Source organism: Ovis aries, chromosome 7, assembly GCF_016772045.2.
Source record: "Ovis aries strain OAR_USU_Benz2616 breed Rambouillet chromosome 7, ARS-UI_Ramb_v3.0, whole genome shotgun sequence".
Taxonomy (NCBI): Eukaryota; Metazoa; Chordata; class Mammalia; order Artiodactyla; family Bovidae; genus Ovis; species Ovis aries.
Window position 1 is genome coordinate 52452192 of NC_056060.1, and position 14971 is coordinate 52467162.

At 36.2% G+C, this 14971-nt stretch overlaps 1 protein-coding gene across 5 annotated transcripts in view; it reads left to right on the forward strand.

Annotated features, from left to right (window-relative positions):
* The window catches only part of RFX7 (regulatory factor X7), a 145397-nt gene that overhangs the window by 102051 nt on the left and 28375 nt on the right, over nucleotides 1–14971 (forward strand). For all 5 annotated transcript variants that reach the window (XM_042252418.2, XM_042252419.2, XM_042252420.2 and 2 more), the window contains one exon: nucleotides 860–982. In XM_042252418.2, the coding sequence (XP_042108352.1) occupies nucleotides 860–982 (123 nt within the window). The remainder of the gene's footprint in view (nucleotides 1–859; nucleotides 983–14971) is intronic.

Genomic DNA, 14971 nt, shown 5'->3' on the forward strand with positions numbered 1-14971 from the left:
GACATTATGCTTAACTTTCTCTTACTTTAAAAGTATATGTATGAAAAGAAATGGAGTGAAAAATCTGCTGCTTTTACTTTTTCCCCTTGGACCAAATTTTGTAACTTTCAATATTTTTTTTGTCCTAGAAATTGGTCAGTAATTTCTTTGGAAATACATAAATTATTATTGTTCTTGTAGCTGAAATGAATGTCAGAGTCAAATGAGGAGCTTACCTCACATTGTCTTGGTTGTCCATTTCATGAAATTAGTTTGTAAGTGACAATGCCAGGTAATAAAAATGTATAATGTTTAGTGAAGGCGTTGGTCTAGAGAGGAGGGCCAATTATAGGAAGGCCCATGGAGGGAGATTTGTCCTGTCAGGATTTCTCCAGTGTGAATTCCATTCCAAAGCATAGAATGCTTTAGTAAAATTTCAGGGTAGTTACTTGAGAATGCTAAGCAAATAGAAAATAAACAATGTTTTCGATAACTTTCATTTTGTAGTTCAATGATTCATAAGTTTAGGCAAATGAACAGGCAAGTAACTGAGCAGATGTCCCCTTAGAGGTAGTTGTGGGCTAAACAAATACCTTAAGTTTTCAGTACTCCATTGACTCTGCCACTTTAGAGACAATGGTAGGGGACAGAACAGGGCCATAACTTCAGCTGAATGCTAGGTGTATAGAAAATGGCTCACACCCATAGGTGGACAGTTTGTGTTTGGAAAATTGGGCATAGACTCTAAGCCCAGAGTTTGGTTTTATCATTTATAGTGTGTTTACACACAGTCCTTTAGTGGAACATTTAGGCCTGGCTCAAGAATTATCAGTGAATTGCCGTCTAGTTTAGCTAAAATATGTTCTTGTTTTATGATTAGTGATCAGAATGCCATGTCATCTAGTCGGGCACAGCAGATGCATGCCTTCTCCTGGATTCGAAATACCCTAGAGGAGCATCCTGAGACTTCACTGCCCAAACAGGAAGTCTATGATGAGTACAAGTAAGTTGTATATGTGTATGTCTGGCATGCAATATATTAAAGAGCTTAAGTATGGCTGTGATGATTTGTTTTATCATTGGTGAATATCATGCTGGTATATGAGAGTTTAACTTGGACATCTGTAAGATTCCTTCCATGTCTAAGCTTCGCTCATTGTGTGTGTAATAAAGGACAGCATTACTGAGTGAAAGGATTTCTGTAAAATTTTTCTGGATGATAGGAGTGATATCTGAAGGCATAGAGACCTGAGAAAAAGTATATGGAATGTTATGAATTTTCTCAGACAAAGGAGTTCAGTGCCTTGTACATAGGAGACACTCAGACAGTTTTGATTGTACATGTAATTTATTTAAATGTGGTAAGCACAAGTATAGAGGCTAATAGGCCCTTCTGATTAGAGAAAATTAATAGATGCTAAATCTAGTCTTGTTTAACGTTTTATAATTGATTTGGAGTGTTCTGGCAGAGTAAATGAAACCAAAATTTTCTGGATATTGAAATATCAAAGCAAGGAGATTCTCTGTGTTGTCCTTACAATTTGGAAGAAAAGTATCGAGTAAGTGCTGCTGTTAACCATTGTAAGATGATGCGAAAGAATGACACTGTTAAAGATCAGTGGTATCTAGAAAGAAAACTTTCTATCCTCATTCAAAATTCTGATTCATTCACCTTAAGAAATGTGCTAGAGTTGGAGAAAGTTTAAAGGGAAATGTCTGAAACAAATCAAGGGTACGAGGTTTAACTGAAGAGCTTTAGATGTTTCCTCTTTAGGAAAATGAAAGCTAAGAGTACTTGTGATCCAAATCTGTAAAGTTCATTCTCTCAATCTACAGCAATCTGCTGAATACCACCTACATGCTGTCTCAAACTCTGTAAGAAGTTCTGAGGATACAACAAATAAGACACAGATTCTGCCCTCAAGAATATGAATTTTATATATATATGATTTTTTTAAGAGACTTTTTCTAAAGACCTTTTGGACTAGTCATCTTCCAGTTTGGAGTACCTTAATGAGGTTTCCTGAATAGAAACCTAACATAGAGTGACAAGTCTTAAATTGAATCTGTTCTGAATACTCACTGAAAAACCTTTATTTTGAATTATTTCTGTTGATTCCAATGGCAGATATATTTGTGTGAAAACCAATCGGTTTAATAGTCATTAAAATCAAAATCCCTTTGAGAGAATAAATGAAGTTACAATCTAAGACCATATATTTTCTTTTAACTGTATTTTTATGCTAAATTAAGATATTAATAGAACCAAAAGGTTTAAGGGACTTCCCACACACAAAGACAGTTGACTTACAAACTGTTACAAATTTTTATATTTGTTGAAACTTTTGAAGCCTGATAATCACATGTATTTATGAAAGTGATGACTAATGTGTTAGTTTTTCTAATTATGAAAGTAGTATGTATTCATCATGAAAGTTTTGACAGATAGTCATAAATGTATGAAAAAGAAAACTAGCACCAGTAATCTTACTACCTAAAAATAAACATTTTAGCTTATTACTTCTTTTTATTTTTTCTAATGCCTTCTTTTGTTATTATTGTTTAATCAAATTTTAACCCGACTGCTTACACAATTCTTAAATGAGGAAACAGTTTACAAATAATACTGCAGTGACTATTCTTGACTATAATTTTGTGTACATTATTAAAATTGGAATTGCTGGCTTATGAACCATTGTATATTAAGGATATTAACTATTAAAATGTAATTGTTTCAAGATTACTGTTTATTATTTAATTTTAATATTTTATAAGTAGTCTGATCTTTCTACATCTCTGCAGCTTATGAAATTGCTCTTTTGCTTAGAAAGAACTTTCCAGTGCTCCTAGCTGCTGAATAATCCATGTGCATTTTCCCTTGATATTACTCATTTCATTTTTCACATATAACCCTTTAGTCCTTCTGGACCAAGTATATACATTTATTTTCATAAACAAATGCCTTAAGATAAATAACTAATTTTATTTTTTTCTAAATGGTTAATTATCCCCATCTTATTTATTGATAATCAAAAAAAATTTTTTTCACAATACTAATCTAAATGTACCTTTTATCTTACTAAAGCCCTTGGGACTCAGTTTTCTTCCTTTGTATTTTTCTATTCTTACTTCAACACCATAGTATTTTTAAGTATTTCAGTCAGTAAATGTTTAAAAAGCTAAAAATTAACAGTGGTAAGACCAGCCTTCCCTCATGATCCCTCTTTTTCAAAATTTTCCATGGTTTTATTTTCATACCAATCAATTTTTTATGATGCTTGGAATCACTTTTCTAACTTATATTGGCTGTTTTATGAGAAATTGATACTGAAATTTACCAAAATGCTTTTTGGGCATCTGTTAAAATTATTCAGTCCTTCTTTTATGATCTATTAATATGATATATAATGATAGTACCTAATATAAACCCTTCTTTTATTCCTAGAATGAATGTCTTCTGCATGTCAGGATGTGTAATCTTTTAGCATACTGTTGATTTCTCTTTTCAAGTATATTTTGCAGGATCTTTGCATCTATATTCATAAGTGAATTTTCTTTTTTGTGCTATCTTTGTCAGGTTTTGATATCAGGGTTAGGCCAGCTTCGTAACTGAACTGGAACTCTTTCCCTAATTTTCTGTGCTCTGGAACAGTTTATATAGCATGGGACTTACTTGTTCTTGAAAGTTTTAAAGAACTCAGCTATAATACCATCTAGGCCTGGAGGCTTTGTTGGAGGTAATTCTTTGACAATTTTTTGTATTTTTTCCTGGTTAGATTTTTTTACTCCATTAATCTATCTTGATCATTGGTTTTTCCTGGAATTCATTCAGATTTTCAAATATATTGGCATGATATTAAATATACTATTCTCTTACAAACAGTATCTTATTTGTTATATCCTTTTTTATATTTCTAGTTTTATTCATTTGAATTTTCCTTTTTTTCAAATTATACTGGGCTATAGTTTACTTTTATTGGTTTTCTTTTAAAAAACAAAGATTGGTATGTCAGTGTTTCTTTTTTTTTTTTTTTTGTCTTCTGTCTCATATTTAGGTGTCTTTATTTTTGTTATCCTGATTTTTTTCAGGTTTTTCCCTTACTAAAGATAAGAACATTTCCTACTTAAGATAAGAACATTTGTATCTATGAATTTGCCTCTTATATTTCTGGCTATATTCCTTAGGTATGGATCCAGTTGTTACATTTACCATTACTTTCTAATAGAGTGCAATTATAGCTTTATCCTTTGTCCCAAAATACTTGGGAACTTTTTATGTGCTTGAGGTAGTTGGACTTTTTTTTCCATTTTTGCACTTAATTTCTAGTTATATTACTGGGTTAGCCAAAAAGTTCATTTGGGTTTTTCCATAACATCTTACCCAATATATTGTAGTCAAAGAATGTGGCTCATTCAGTTTTTTTTTTTATAATTGTTTAGGTTTACTTTCAGCCTAACACATTATCAATTTTTATAAATATTTCTGGACATTCTCTTTTTTTGCGCTATGTAAACACTAAGTCTACTTTGCTGTAGTATTCAAATTCTGCAAAAAATCCTTGCTCTTTTGTCTATTTAATTAGTTGAGCACAAGTAGTATGTAAATGGCACCCCTCTCCAGTACTCTTGCCTGGGAAATCCCATGGGTGGAGGAGCCTGGTAGGCTGCAGTCCATGGGGTCGCGAAGAGTCGTAGTAAGCGACTTCACTTTCGCTTTCCACTTTCATGCATTGGAGAAGGAAATGGCAACCCACTCCAGTGTTCTTGCCTGGAGAATCCCAGGGACGGGGGAGCCTGGTGGGCTACTGTCTATGGGGTCACACAGAGTCGGACACGACTGAAGTGACTTAGCAGCAGCAGTGTGTTAATCTCTTACAAAAGTAATGTTTCTCACAATTTCTTATACTATTTTTAATGGGTTTTTGCTTCTGTCTCTTCAAGACAGAAAACATTCATGATTATGTATCTTTATGATAGTTAAAACCTTTTCTCAACCAAAAAAAAGATCCTTTGTCATATTAAATGTATGTTTGTGTTAAATTCTCTGATACCAGTATTTGTAACCCATCCTGGATATTGGTCTAATATAAGAGTATATTTGTCCATCCTTTTAGTTTCACCATTTATATCATTTTGTTTTAGGCAGTTCACATTATTACATTTCTAAAAGTTGTAATCTAGCATTGTCTCTGGTCTTAAAATCTGACTGATAGAAGAAGCTGGTGAATGAACCAGTCCCAGAACACTGGTGTTTGCACACAACTAGCAACAGGGATGGCAGCAACCACAGCTCCTGCTGCTTTTTCCTCCTGCATGATAGAGAAACACAAGGATTAATCTTAAGTACATTTCTTACAAAATAATATGCAGCCTGTTTTAGCATTTTTGAAAATCTGTTTGCTTTCATTCTGAGTAGAATCACAAATGTTCAGATCTATAAACTTGACAACTTTGGCTACAGTGTTTCCTAGGATACAAATGTCCAAATCCTTTTTTTAAAAAAAATATATTTAATATTTTAAGGAACATGATTGTTTTGCTTTTCAGTTTGTATATAGTCATTAATGTTGTGATTCTTTGTACTTATGCATGTAAGTTTGTAATTTCTACTGTATTAATCAGTGTAATTTAAATTTTGAGGACAACCTTGAAGTTAGAAGTCGATTCTAGTAACATATTTAAGAGCTTTAAATAGTGAACATGTCATGAGTTAAATGGCATATAAATGTTCTCCATCTGCTTAAAATCTAACTCAGACCTAAACATGTGGGCAGAATTTATAAATTTCTTGAATATATATTGTTTAATGTTAGATCATCAGTATAAAGTAAATCAAAGCAGATATTATTCCTGCTTTATAAGTGAGGTCCTTATGATTCAGAAGTAATTGTTCTGGACAAATCTGAAACCAGGATTTCTGACCTCAAAGCTGAACTCTTTTTACATTAATCCCTATTAACTCTAGAAACTTGTCCCAAATGCTGTTCTGTTTAAAATTAAAAATTTTGGAGTAACATTTTCCAAGCCTTAATTGTATTTTAAATATATTTAACTATTTAGAAATAGTAAACTAAAACATAAAAGTGATCAGTTTCAGCATTATTAAATTATGTTCTTATTTGACAGCTGAATATATATTAAATATACCTAAGACATAAACTGGCAAAAGATTTTACCATTTAAATTTACATTAACAGTTGTAATGTCTGAGTTGTTAACCTAAATATGTTGTCTAGCCTTTAAGTTACAACTTTTCAGGTGCACCTTTTTTTCACGCTTCCTTGGTGTGGCCTGTTTCACAGAGGAAGCCTTATCCTGGTTTCCTCTTTTCCCTGTTTCCAGTGACTTGATTCTCAAGGGTTGATAATCTGTCTTTCCTCACCTTCTCTATGTTTCACAGCACTAGTCCTTTTACAGAGTGCTCATTTTTCCTTTCTCAACTTTTTACAGTAATAAGAGAAAGCAGTAATAGTACAGTGGCAGAATAAAGCTAGAATTATAAATACTGTATCAGGAAAGGAATTAGTTCTGTTATTTGACACATTTGTAGAGAAGACTGACTGGTCTGAAATTATGCCAACTGTACTAACACATGTTATAGTCATAACAAACAAAGTCTCCTAATTTAAAATCAGTCCTTTCCAGTAACCACCCCCTGCCCCTGCCCATGGAAACTGCATGTCTATGAACCCAGCTGCTCCATATCTTGAATCTTTTAGTTATCAATTCATCACTGCTCTTACTACCTTAACTTTTTTATCTGCTTCCAACATACATTGCAGTTGTTAGGCACTGTTTACTTTTCTTTTAGCTAACACTATTAAGACTTCAACTTTACTACTCCTAAGGACAAATTAAAATAAAGTTTTTAAAAATAAATTAATATGAGTGTATTAATTCACCAAGCATTATATACACACAGTCCCTACTCTCAAATAAGAGAAACAGACCAGTAAAGAAATGGGTACAAAGAAAGTTACTAGTTCATCTTGGCGAACTGAAATTAGACATCACAGAAGAGGTTACTTGTATAATAACTGAGACGTTTACCAAGTGGACTAGGGATTCGGAAAGGGCATTCTAGGTGGAAGGTGCAGTACTTAATGCATGGAGGCTTGTGATCAGAGTTCAGGAGAAGATATCAGAGACCAGGCTGAAAAAGTTAGACTACTTCCACATGTAGGTCATGCAGGGTCACTGAAAACTTAAGCAGTAAAAACAACATTAGCAGGAAGTGAGAAACTGTAAAGTTAAGGAGAGAATTGGTATTTAGGAGTTAGGAATAAGAGCCCTCCAAAAATGAGGTACAATTTAAAAGAGAAACAAGAAACCATGTTGTGTGATAATGTAAGAAAAGAGATTATTTTGAGAATGGAATTCACTCCAGTCTCCTGTGCCTCCGGCAGCTCAAATAAGAAGGAGACAAGAAAAAGTCAGTTAATAGGCCCGTAGACTCTTGCCAGAGCAATTTCCGTATGTAGGGAATGAAGCCTGATTTCAGTGTCATGAAAGGTAAACAGATGGTAAGTAAAGAACTTGAGTAAAGACTTGTTTTCAAAGGGTTAGAGAAAGAAAAAGTAGTTGGAACTAGAAGCCTAAGGTAGTGAGAGCAGTTTTTTTTTTAAGTCTCATCCATTAAGTATCAAGTTAATTTGCATATAGCAATATCCAGTGAACAGTAGTTTCAACAAGAAGAAGGAAGTCAATTTTTCTTTCGCCAGCTCTGTGATATCAGTAGGGATCCAGGCTTCTAAGTCCCCACTCCACCACCCATAATCTTTAGTCTGGTTTTACTTGTATTATATGTTGTGCTTAGTCACTCAGTCTTTGCGACCTCATGGATGGTAGCCTGCTAGGCTCCTGTGTCCATAGGGATTCTCCAGGCAAGAATACTGGAGTAGGTTGCCATGCCCTCCTCCAGGGCATCTTCCCAACCAAGGGATCGAACCCAGGTCTCCCACATTGCAGGTGGATTCTTTACCATCTGAGTCACCAGGGAAGCCCAAGAATACTGGAGTGGGTAGTCTCTCCATCCTCCAGAGGGTCTTCCAAACCCAGGAATTGAACCCAAGTCTCCTGCATTGAAGGAAGATTCTTTACTATCTGAGCCACCAGGGAAGCCCCTGATTTTACTTATTGCCATCCAAAACGAGCTACTATAGCTGAGGGGAGAGCTAAGAAATTTAGAATTCAGATGCATTAAAGAAGAGAGGAAAAGGTTGAAAATCACTGACTGATGTTGTTACCTACTTAAAATTAATCATCCTGTCTTCTGCTGGCTTTCTAAATTACCATTTAAACATAGTTTTTTTCTCCCTCTTCCCAAATAGATACTTAAAACTTTGCACTAGTCCTTGCTTATTTTAAAACCACACTAATTCATTTATCTTTATTTGTGATAAAATACACACATAAAATTTACCATTTTTAAGTTTATAGTTTGGTCTTACTAAGTACAGTCACATTGTTCTACCACACCACCATACATTCAGGGAACTCTGCTTGCAAAACTGAAACTCTTACCCATTAAACAAAAGCTCACCTTTCTCTCTTCCCCCAGCCCCTGGCTGCCACTATTCTACTTTCCTGTCTGTGAGTTTGAAGCAGAATCCTACAGTATGCTCCTTTTGGAATAGCTTATTTCAATCAGCATAATGTCCTCAAGGTTCATCCATGTTGGAACATGTGTCAGAATATTCCATCATGTGTATTCACCGTTTTGTTTTTCCATTCGTCTGCTGATGGATATTTAGGTTGCTCTTCTACATTCAGGCTGTGATGAGTAATGCTTCTGTGAACATGGCTGTGCAGAATCTCTTCAGGATCTACTTGCAGTTATTTGGGGTATATGCCTAAAAGTGGAATTGCTGAATCATATGGTTCAGTTCAGTTCAGTTCAGTCAGTCAGTTGTGTCTGACTCCTTGCGACCCCATGGACTGCAGCATGCCAGGCATTCCTGTCCATCACCAACTCCCGGAGCTTACTCAAACTCATGTCCATAGAGTTGGTGATGCCATCCAATCATCCCGTCCTCTGTCCCCTTCTCCTCCTACTTGCAGTCTTTCCCAGCATCAGGGTCTTTTCCATATGGTAATTCTATTTTAATTTTATGAGGAATTATCATACTGTTTTTCATATTGACTGCACTGCATATGTTTCTCCGTACCTTGTCAACCCTTACTATTTTCTAGGGTTTTTGATAGTGGCCATTTTAATGGATGTGAGGTACTATCTCATTGTGGTTTTGATTTGCATTTCCTGAATGATTAGTGGTATTGAGCATGTCTTCATATGCTTTAGACCTATTGCATATCTTCTCTGGTGAAATGTATTCAAATTCTTTTACTGTTTATGAGTTGGGTTGTTTTTATGTTGTTGAGTTCTAGGAGTTCTCTACATATCGTGAATATTAACCTCTTAACAGATTTTTTTTGATTCTGCAAATAGTATATACTATGTATTGATTATAACAAATTAAAACAGTCTGAAAATGAAGCATCAAATTAATATCTTTCTTTATTCACCCCTTCATCTCACTATCTTCTTGAGATTTAAGTATTCCTAAAGATTAAGTATTTAAGCTTTATCTTTCTATTCTCTTTTTCTGTATACATGAGTCCTGTCAGTTATTCATAAGGTTTTAAGATTCAAATGAAACTATACTGTATATATTGTTCTTACTTTTTTATCACTAAGCATATATGTTAGGTAGCTCTCCTTGTCTGTATATGTAGAGTTATTATGGTTTTTTTTTAACTGCTGCACAATATTTCATAATATAAATATTCCACGGTATGTGTTTGTGTCTGTGTCTATATGTGTTTACACCTTCTATTGGTGGGCATTTAGGTAATTCCTGATTTTTCTACTATTAAAAATGCTGTACTCGATAGCCTCGAATTAAGTGTCTCTGAACTTGTGTACTTCTATACTTCTGTTGAAGTATAGGCTATGATTAAGTCCTAAACATTGCAGGGGTTAGGAATGCTGACCCCAAGCAGCCAAAAATCCACTATAAATTTACACTTGGTCCTCCATATCCTTGGTTGTACATCTGGGAATTTAACCATCCAAGGATACTATAGTACTGTGTGTGTGAGTGTGTGTGAAGTCGCTCAGTCATGTCTGACTCTTTGCGACCCCATGGACTGTAGCCCACCAGGCTCCTCTGTCCATGGGATTCTCCAGGCAAGAATACTGGAGTGGTTGCCATTTCCTTCTCCAGGGGATCTCCCCTGTACTGTAGTAGTATTTATTTTTAAAATTCTGCATGTAAGTGAACCTATGTAGTTTAGATTCAGGTTGTTCAAGGGTCAAAGGTACTTATAAGGGTCAAGGTACTTATAAGCATCAAAAGCTATAATTTATTGATTTTAATTTAATTTTTGGATGATTACAATCATGATTATAAACCACAAAGCATAAAAAGTATACAAAGAAGAAATTCCATCTCATCTTTATCTTTCAGCCATCCATTTTCTATCCCTGTAGGCACCAAATCATGTTAGTTTCTTTTCTGTCATTCAGGCAATATTTTGTGATACTGTACAGGTAAGCACTATTACAGATTTTTATTTCTGCTTTCTTTATATACTATTTACATGGTTTTTTACTTTGCAGTTGTTCACCCAGCAACCTATCTGGAGATCTTTCCATAACAAAATATTAATTATTGTTTTAATACTGGCATTTCTTTTTCTTGGAGATGGGTTTAATCACTGTACAATGTTAGGAACCTCCATCCATAGTTCTCTTGTCAAAACTCCAAGAGCCAGTGCTTTCTCTTGACAAAACTCTGTTAGTCTTTGCCCTGCTTCATTTTGTACTCCACAGCCAAACTTGCCTGTTATTCCAGTTACCTCTTGACTTCCTATCTTTGCATTCCAGTCCCCTATGATGAAAAAGATGTCTTTTTTGGGGGTTAGTTCTAGAGTCTTGTAGGTCTTCATACAACCATTCAACATAGATTCTTCGGCATTAGTAGTTGGGGCATATACTTGGATTACTGTGATATTGAATGGCTTGCCTTGGAAATAAACAAAGGTCGTTCTGTCATTTTTGAGACTGCACCTAAGTACTGCATTTCAGACTCTCTTGTTGACTATGAGGATTACTCCATTTCTTCTAAGGGATTCTTGCCTACCATAGAAGATACAATGGTCATATGAATTAAATTCACCCATTTCAGTCCATTTTAGTTCACTGATTCCTAAAATGTCAATGTTCACTCTTGCCATCTCCTGTTTGACCACTTTCAATTTACCTTGATTCGTGGGTCTAAGATTCCAGATTCCTATGCAGTATTTTTCTTTACAGCTTCGGACTTTGCCTTCACTGCCAGATACATCCACAGCTGGTCATTGTTTCCACTTTGGCTCAACCTCTTCATTCCTTCTGGAGCTTTTTCTCTCCTCTTCACCAGTAGCAAAAGGCAAATATCTTTTTGCCTTTTCTACTGTTCATGGGGTTCTCAAGGCAAAAATGCTAAAGTGATTTGCCATTCACTTCTCCAGTGGACCATGTTTTATCAGAACTCTCCACCATGACCCATTGGTCTTGGGTGGCCCTACATGGCATGGCTCATAGTTTTGTTGAGTTAGACAAGGCTGTGATCCATGTGATCAGTTTGGTTAGTTTTCTGTGATTGTGGTTTTCATTTTGTCTGCTCTCTGATGTATGAGGATAAGAGACTTGTGGAAGCTTCCACTGGGAGGGACTGGCAAATCTGAGTAAGATGGTGCAGTAGAAGGATGTGTGCTCATCTTCTCCTGTGAGTGTCCAAGAATCTCCCGCGGAGGTGTGGGTTGAGAGTGGCCTGCCATGGGGTCAGAGGCACTGACTACAACAGTCCTGGGAGCTGCAGCATGTTGGCATAAGTCCTTTTGAAGGAGGTTGCCATTACCACCGTTACCCTTATGAGATTCGTAACATTGTACAGGAGGTGGTGATCAAAACCATCCCCAAGAAAAAGAAGTGCAAAAAGGCAAAACGGTTGTCTGCCTAAGGAGGCCTTACAAATAGCTGAGAAAAGAAGGGAAGCAAAAAGCAAAGCAGTAAAGGAACAGTATACCCATCTGAATGCAAAGTTACAAAAAATAGCAAGGAGAGATAAGAAAGCCTTCCTAAGTGATCAGTGCAAAGAAATACAGGAAAACAATAGAATGAAAAAGACTAGCGATCTCTTCGAGAAGACTGGAGATACCAAGGGAACTTTTCATGCAAAGATGGGCTCAATTAAAGGACAGAAACAGTATGGACCTAACAGAAGCAGAAGATATTAAGAAGAGGTGGCAAGAATACACCGAAGAACTGTACAAAAAAGATCTTCATGACCAAGATAACCATGATGGTGTGATCACTCATCTAGAGCCAAACATCCTAGAATGCGAAGTCAAGTGGGCCTTAGAAAGCATCACAATGAACAAAGCTAGTGGAGGTAATGGAATTCCAGCTGAGCTGTTTCAAATCCTAAAAGATGATGCTGTGAAAGTGCTGCACTGAATATGCCAGCAAATATGGAAAACTCAGCAGTGGCCACAGGACTAGAAAAGGTCAGTTTTCATTCCAATCCCAAAGAAGGGCAATGCCCAAGAATGTTCAAACTATCACACAGTTGCATCCATTTCACATACCAGTCAGGTATTGCCCAAAGTTCTCCAAGCTAGGCTTCAATAATACATGAACCAAGATTTTTCAGATGTTCACACTGGATTTAGAAAAGGCAGAGGAACTAGAGATCAAATTGCCAACATCTACTGGATCATCGAAAAAGGAAGAGAATTCCAGAAAAAATCTGCTTCATTGACCACGCTAAAGCCTTTGACTGTGATCACAACAAACTGTGGACAATTCTTAAAGAGATGGGAATACCAGACCTCCTTAACTGCCTCCTGCAAAACCTGCATGCAGGCCAAGAAGCAACAGTTAGAATCGGACATGGAACAACAGACTGGTTCCATACTGGGAAAGGAGTACATCAAGGCTGTATATTATCACCCTGCTTATATGCAGAGTACATCATGTGAAATGCCAGGGTGGATGAAGCACAAGCTAGCATCACGATTGCGGGGAGAAATACCAATAACCTGATATGCAGATGATATTACCCTTATGACAGAAAGTGAAGAGGAACTAAAGAGCCTCTTGATGAAGGTGAAAGAGTAGAGTGAAAAGCTGGCTTAAAATTCAACATTCAAAAAATGAAGATCATGGCATCCAGTCCCATCACTTCATGCCAAATAGATGGGGGAACGATGGAAATACTGACAGACTTTCTTTTCTTGGGCTCCAAAATCACTGCAGATGGTGACTGCAGCTGTGAAATTAAAAGACACTGGCTTCTTGGAAGAAAAGCTATGACAAACCTAGACAGCATATTAAAAGCAGAGACATTACTTTGCAGACAAAGGTCCGTATAGTCAAAGCTATGGTTTTTCCAGTAGTTATGTATGGATATAAGAGTTGGACCATAAAGAAGACTGAGCGCCAAAGAATTGATGTTTTCAAACTGTGGTGTTGGAGAAGACTCTTGAGAGTCCCTTAGACTGCAAGGAGATCAAACCAGTCAATCCTAAAGGAAATCAATCCTGAATATTCATTGGAAGGACTGATGCTGAAGCTGAAGCTCCAGTACTTTGGCCATGTGATGCATAAAGCCAACTCATTGGAAAAGACCCTGATGCTGGGAAAGATTGAAGGCAGGAAGAGAAGGGGATGACAGAGGACAAGATGGTTGGATGGCATCACCAACTCAGTGGACATGAGTTTGAGCAAGCTCCGGGAGATGGTGAAGGACACGGAAGTCTGATATGCTGCAGTCCATAGAGTTGCAAAGAGTCAGACAAGACTGAGCAGCTGAACAACAGCAACAAATGTAACTTTCATTGAGGTGTAACATTCACACAGAAAAGTACACAACTTGTAAGTGTATAGCTAGATAAATTTTCCCATAGTGAGTATGTTCCTATTACTCACTTCCATATCAAGAAACTGAGCATCACCATCATCCCAGAGGCCCCTTGGGTCCTCTTGCAGTCACTACCCTTCCCACCATCTCACCCCAGCCATGCCAAGAGTAACTGCTCTCCTTTCTTCTAACACCATGGTTTAGCTTTGTTTGTTTTAGAACATTATATGAATGAAATTATGTAATGATAAACATTATGTTTGTAAGATTCAGTCATTTTGCTTTCTGTAGTTTTGGTTCATTCATTCTAATTGCTGTTTGGAATTCTGTTTATGAATATCACAATTTCTTTTTCCATTCTACTTTGTATGGACGTTGTTTTTTAGTCATTAAGTCATGCCCAACTCTTATTGTGACCCCACGGACTTCAGCCTGTCAGGCGCCTCTATCCATGGGACTTCCTAGGCAGGAATACTGGAGTACGTTGCCATTTCCTTCTCCAGAGAATCTTCTCAGCCCAGGGATCGAACCTGCATCTCTTACCTTGGTAGGGAGGTTCTGTATTACTGAGCCATCAGGGAAATCTGTGTATGGATGTTAGGTTTTTTGTTTGCCTTTCCTTGATGACTAATAAAGTTGAATGACTTTTTAATTTTTTTTTTCTTTTTGGCCCATTGGATACCCTTTTTTGTGAAGAATCTATTTAAGTCTTTATTTTTCTCTTCTATATAATCATTAAAGGCAGGTAGATATATCACACCTCATTTTCTGCTGACTTGGTTTCTAGAAGAATGCCATACTGTTTACATCATAGCTATATATTTTTTTTTAATTTGAGACTTTATGAAGCAGATTAAATCAGGAACTGATTGATGTTTCTCAGAAGGATAATGATGCACTGCTACCCGTCAACATATATGTATTGAATACCCATTGTATAAAACTCTACTTGCCTCATTGGTGATACAAAGAACCACTCACTAATGTACTTGCAAATCATCTTCTCTATTCCTTAGTTTCTTCATCTATACAATGGTGTGAATACACAAAGTGATGTTGGAGTTGTTTGGGTATTTTAAATATAT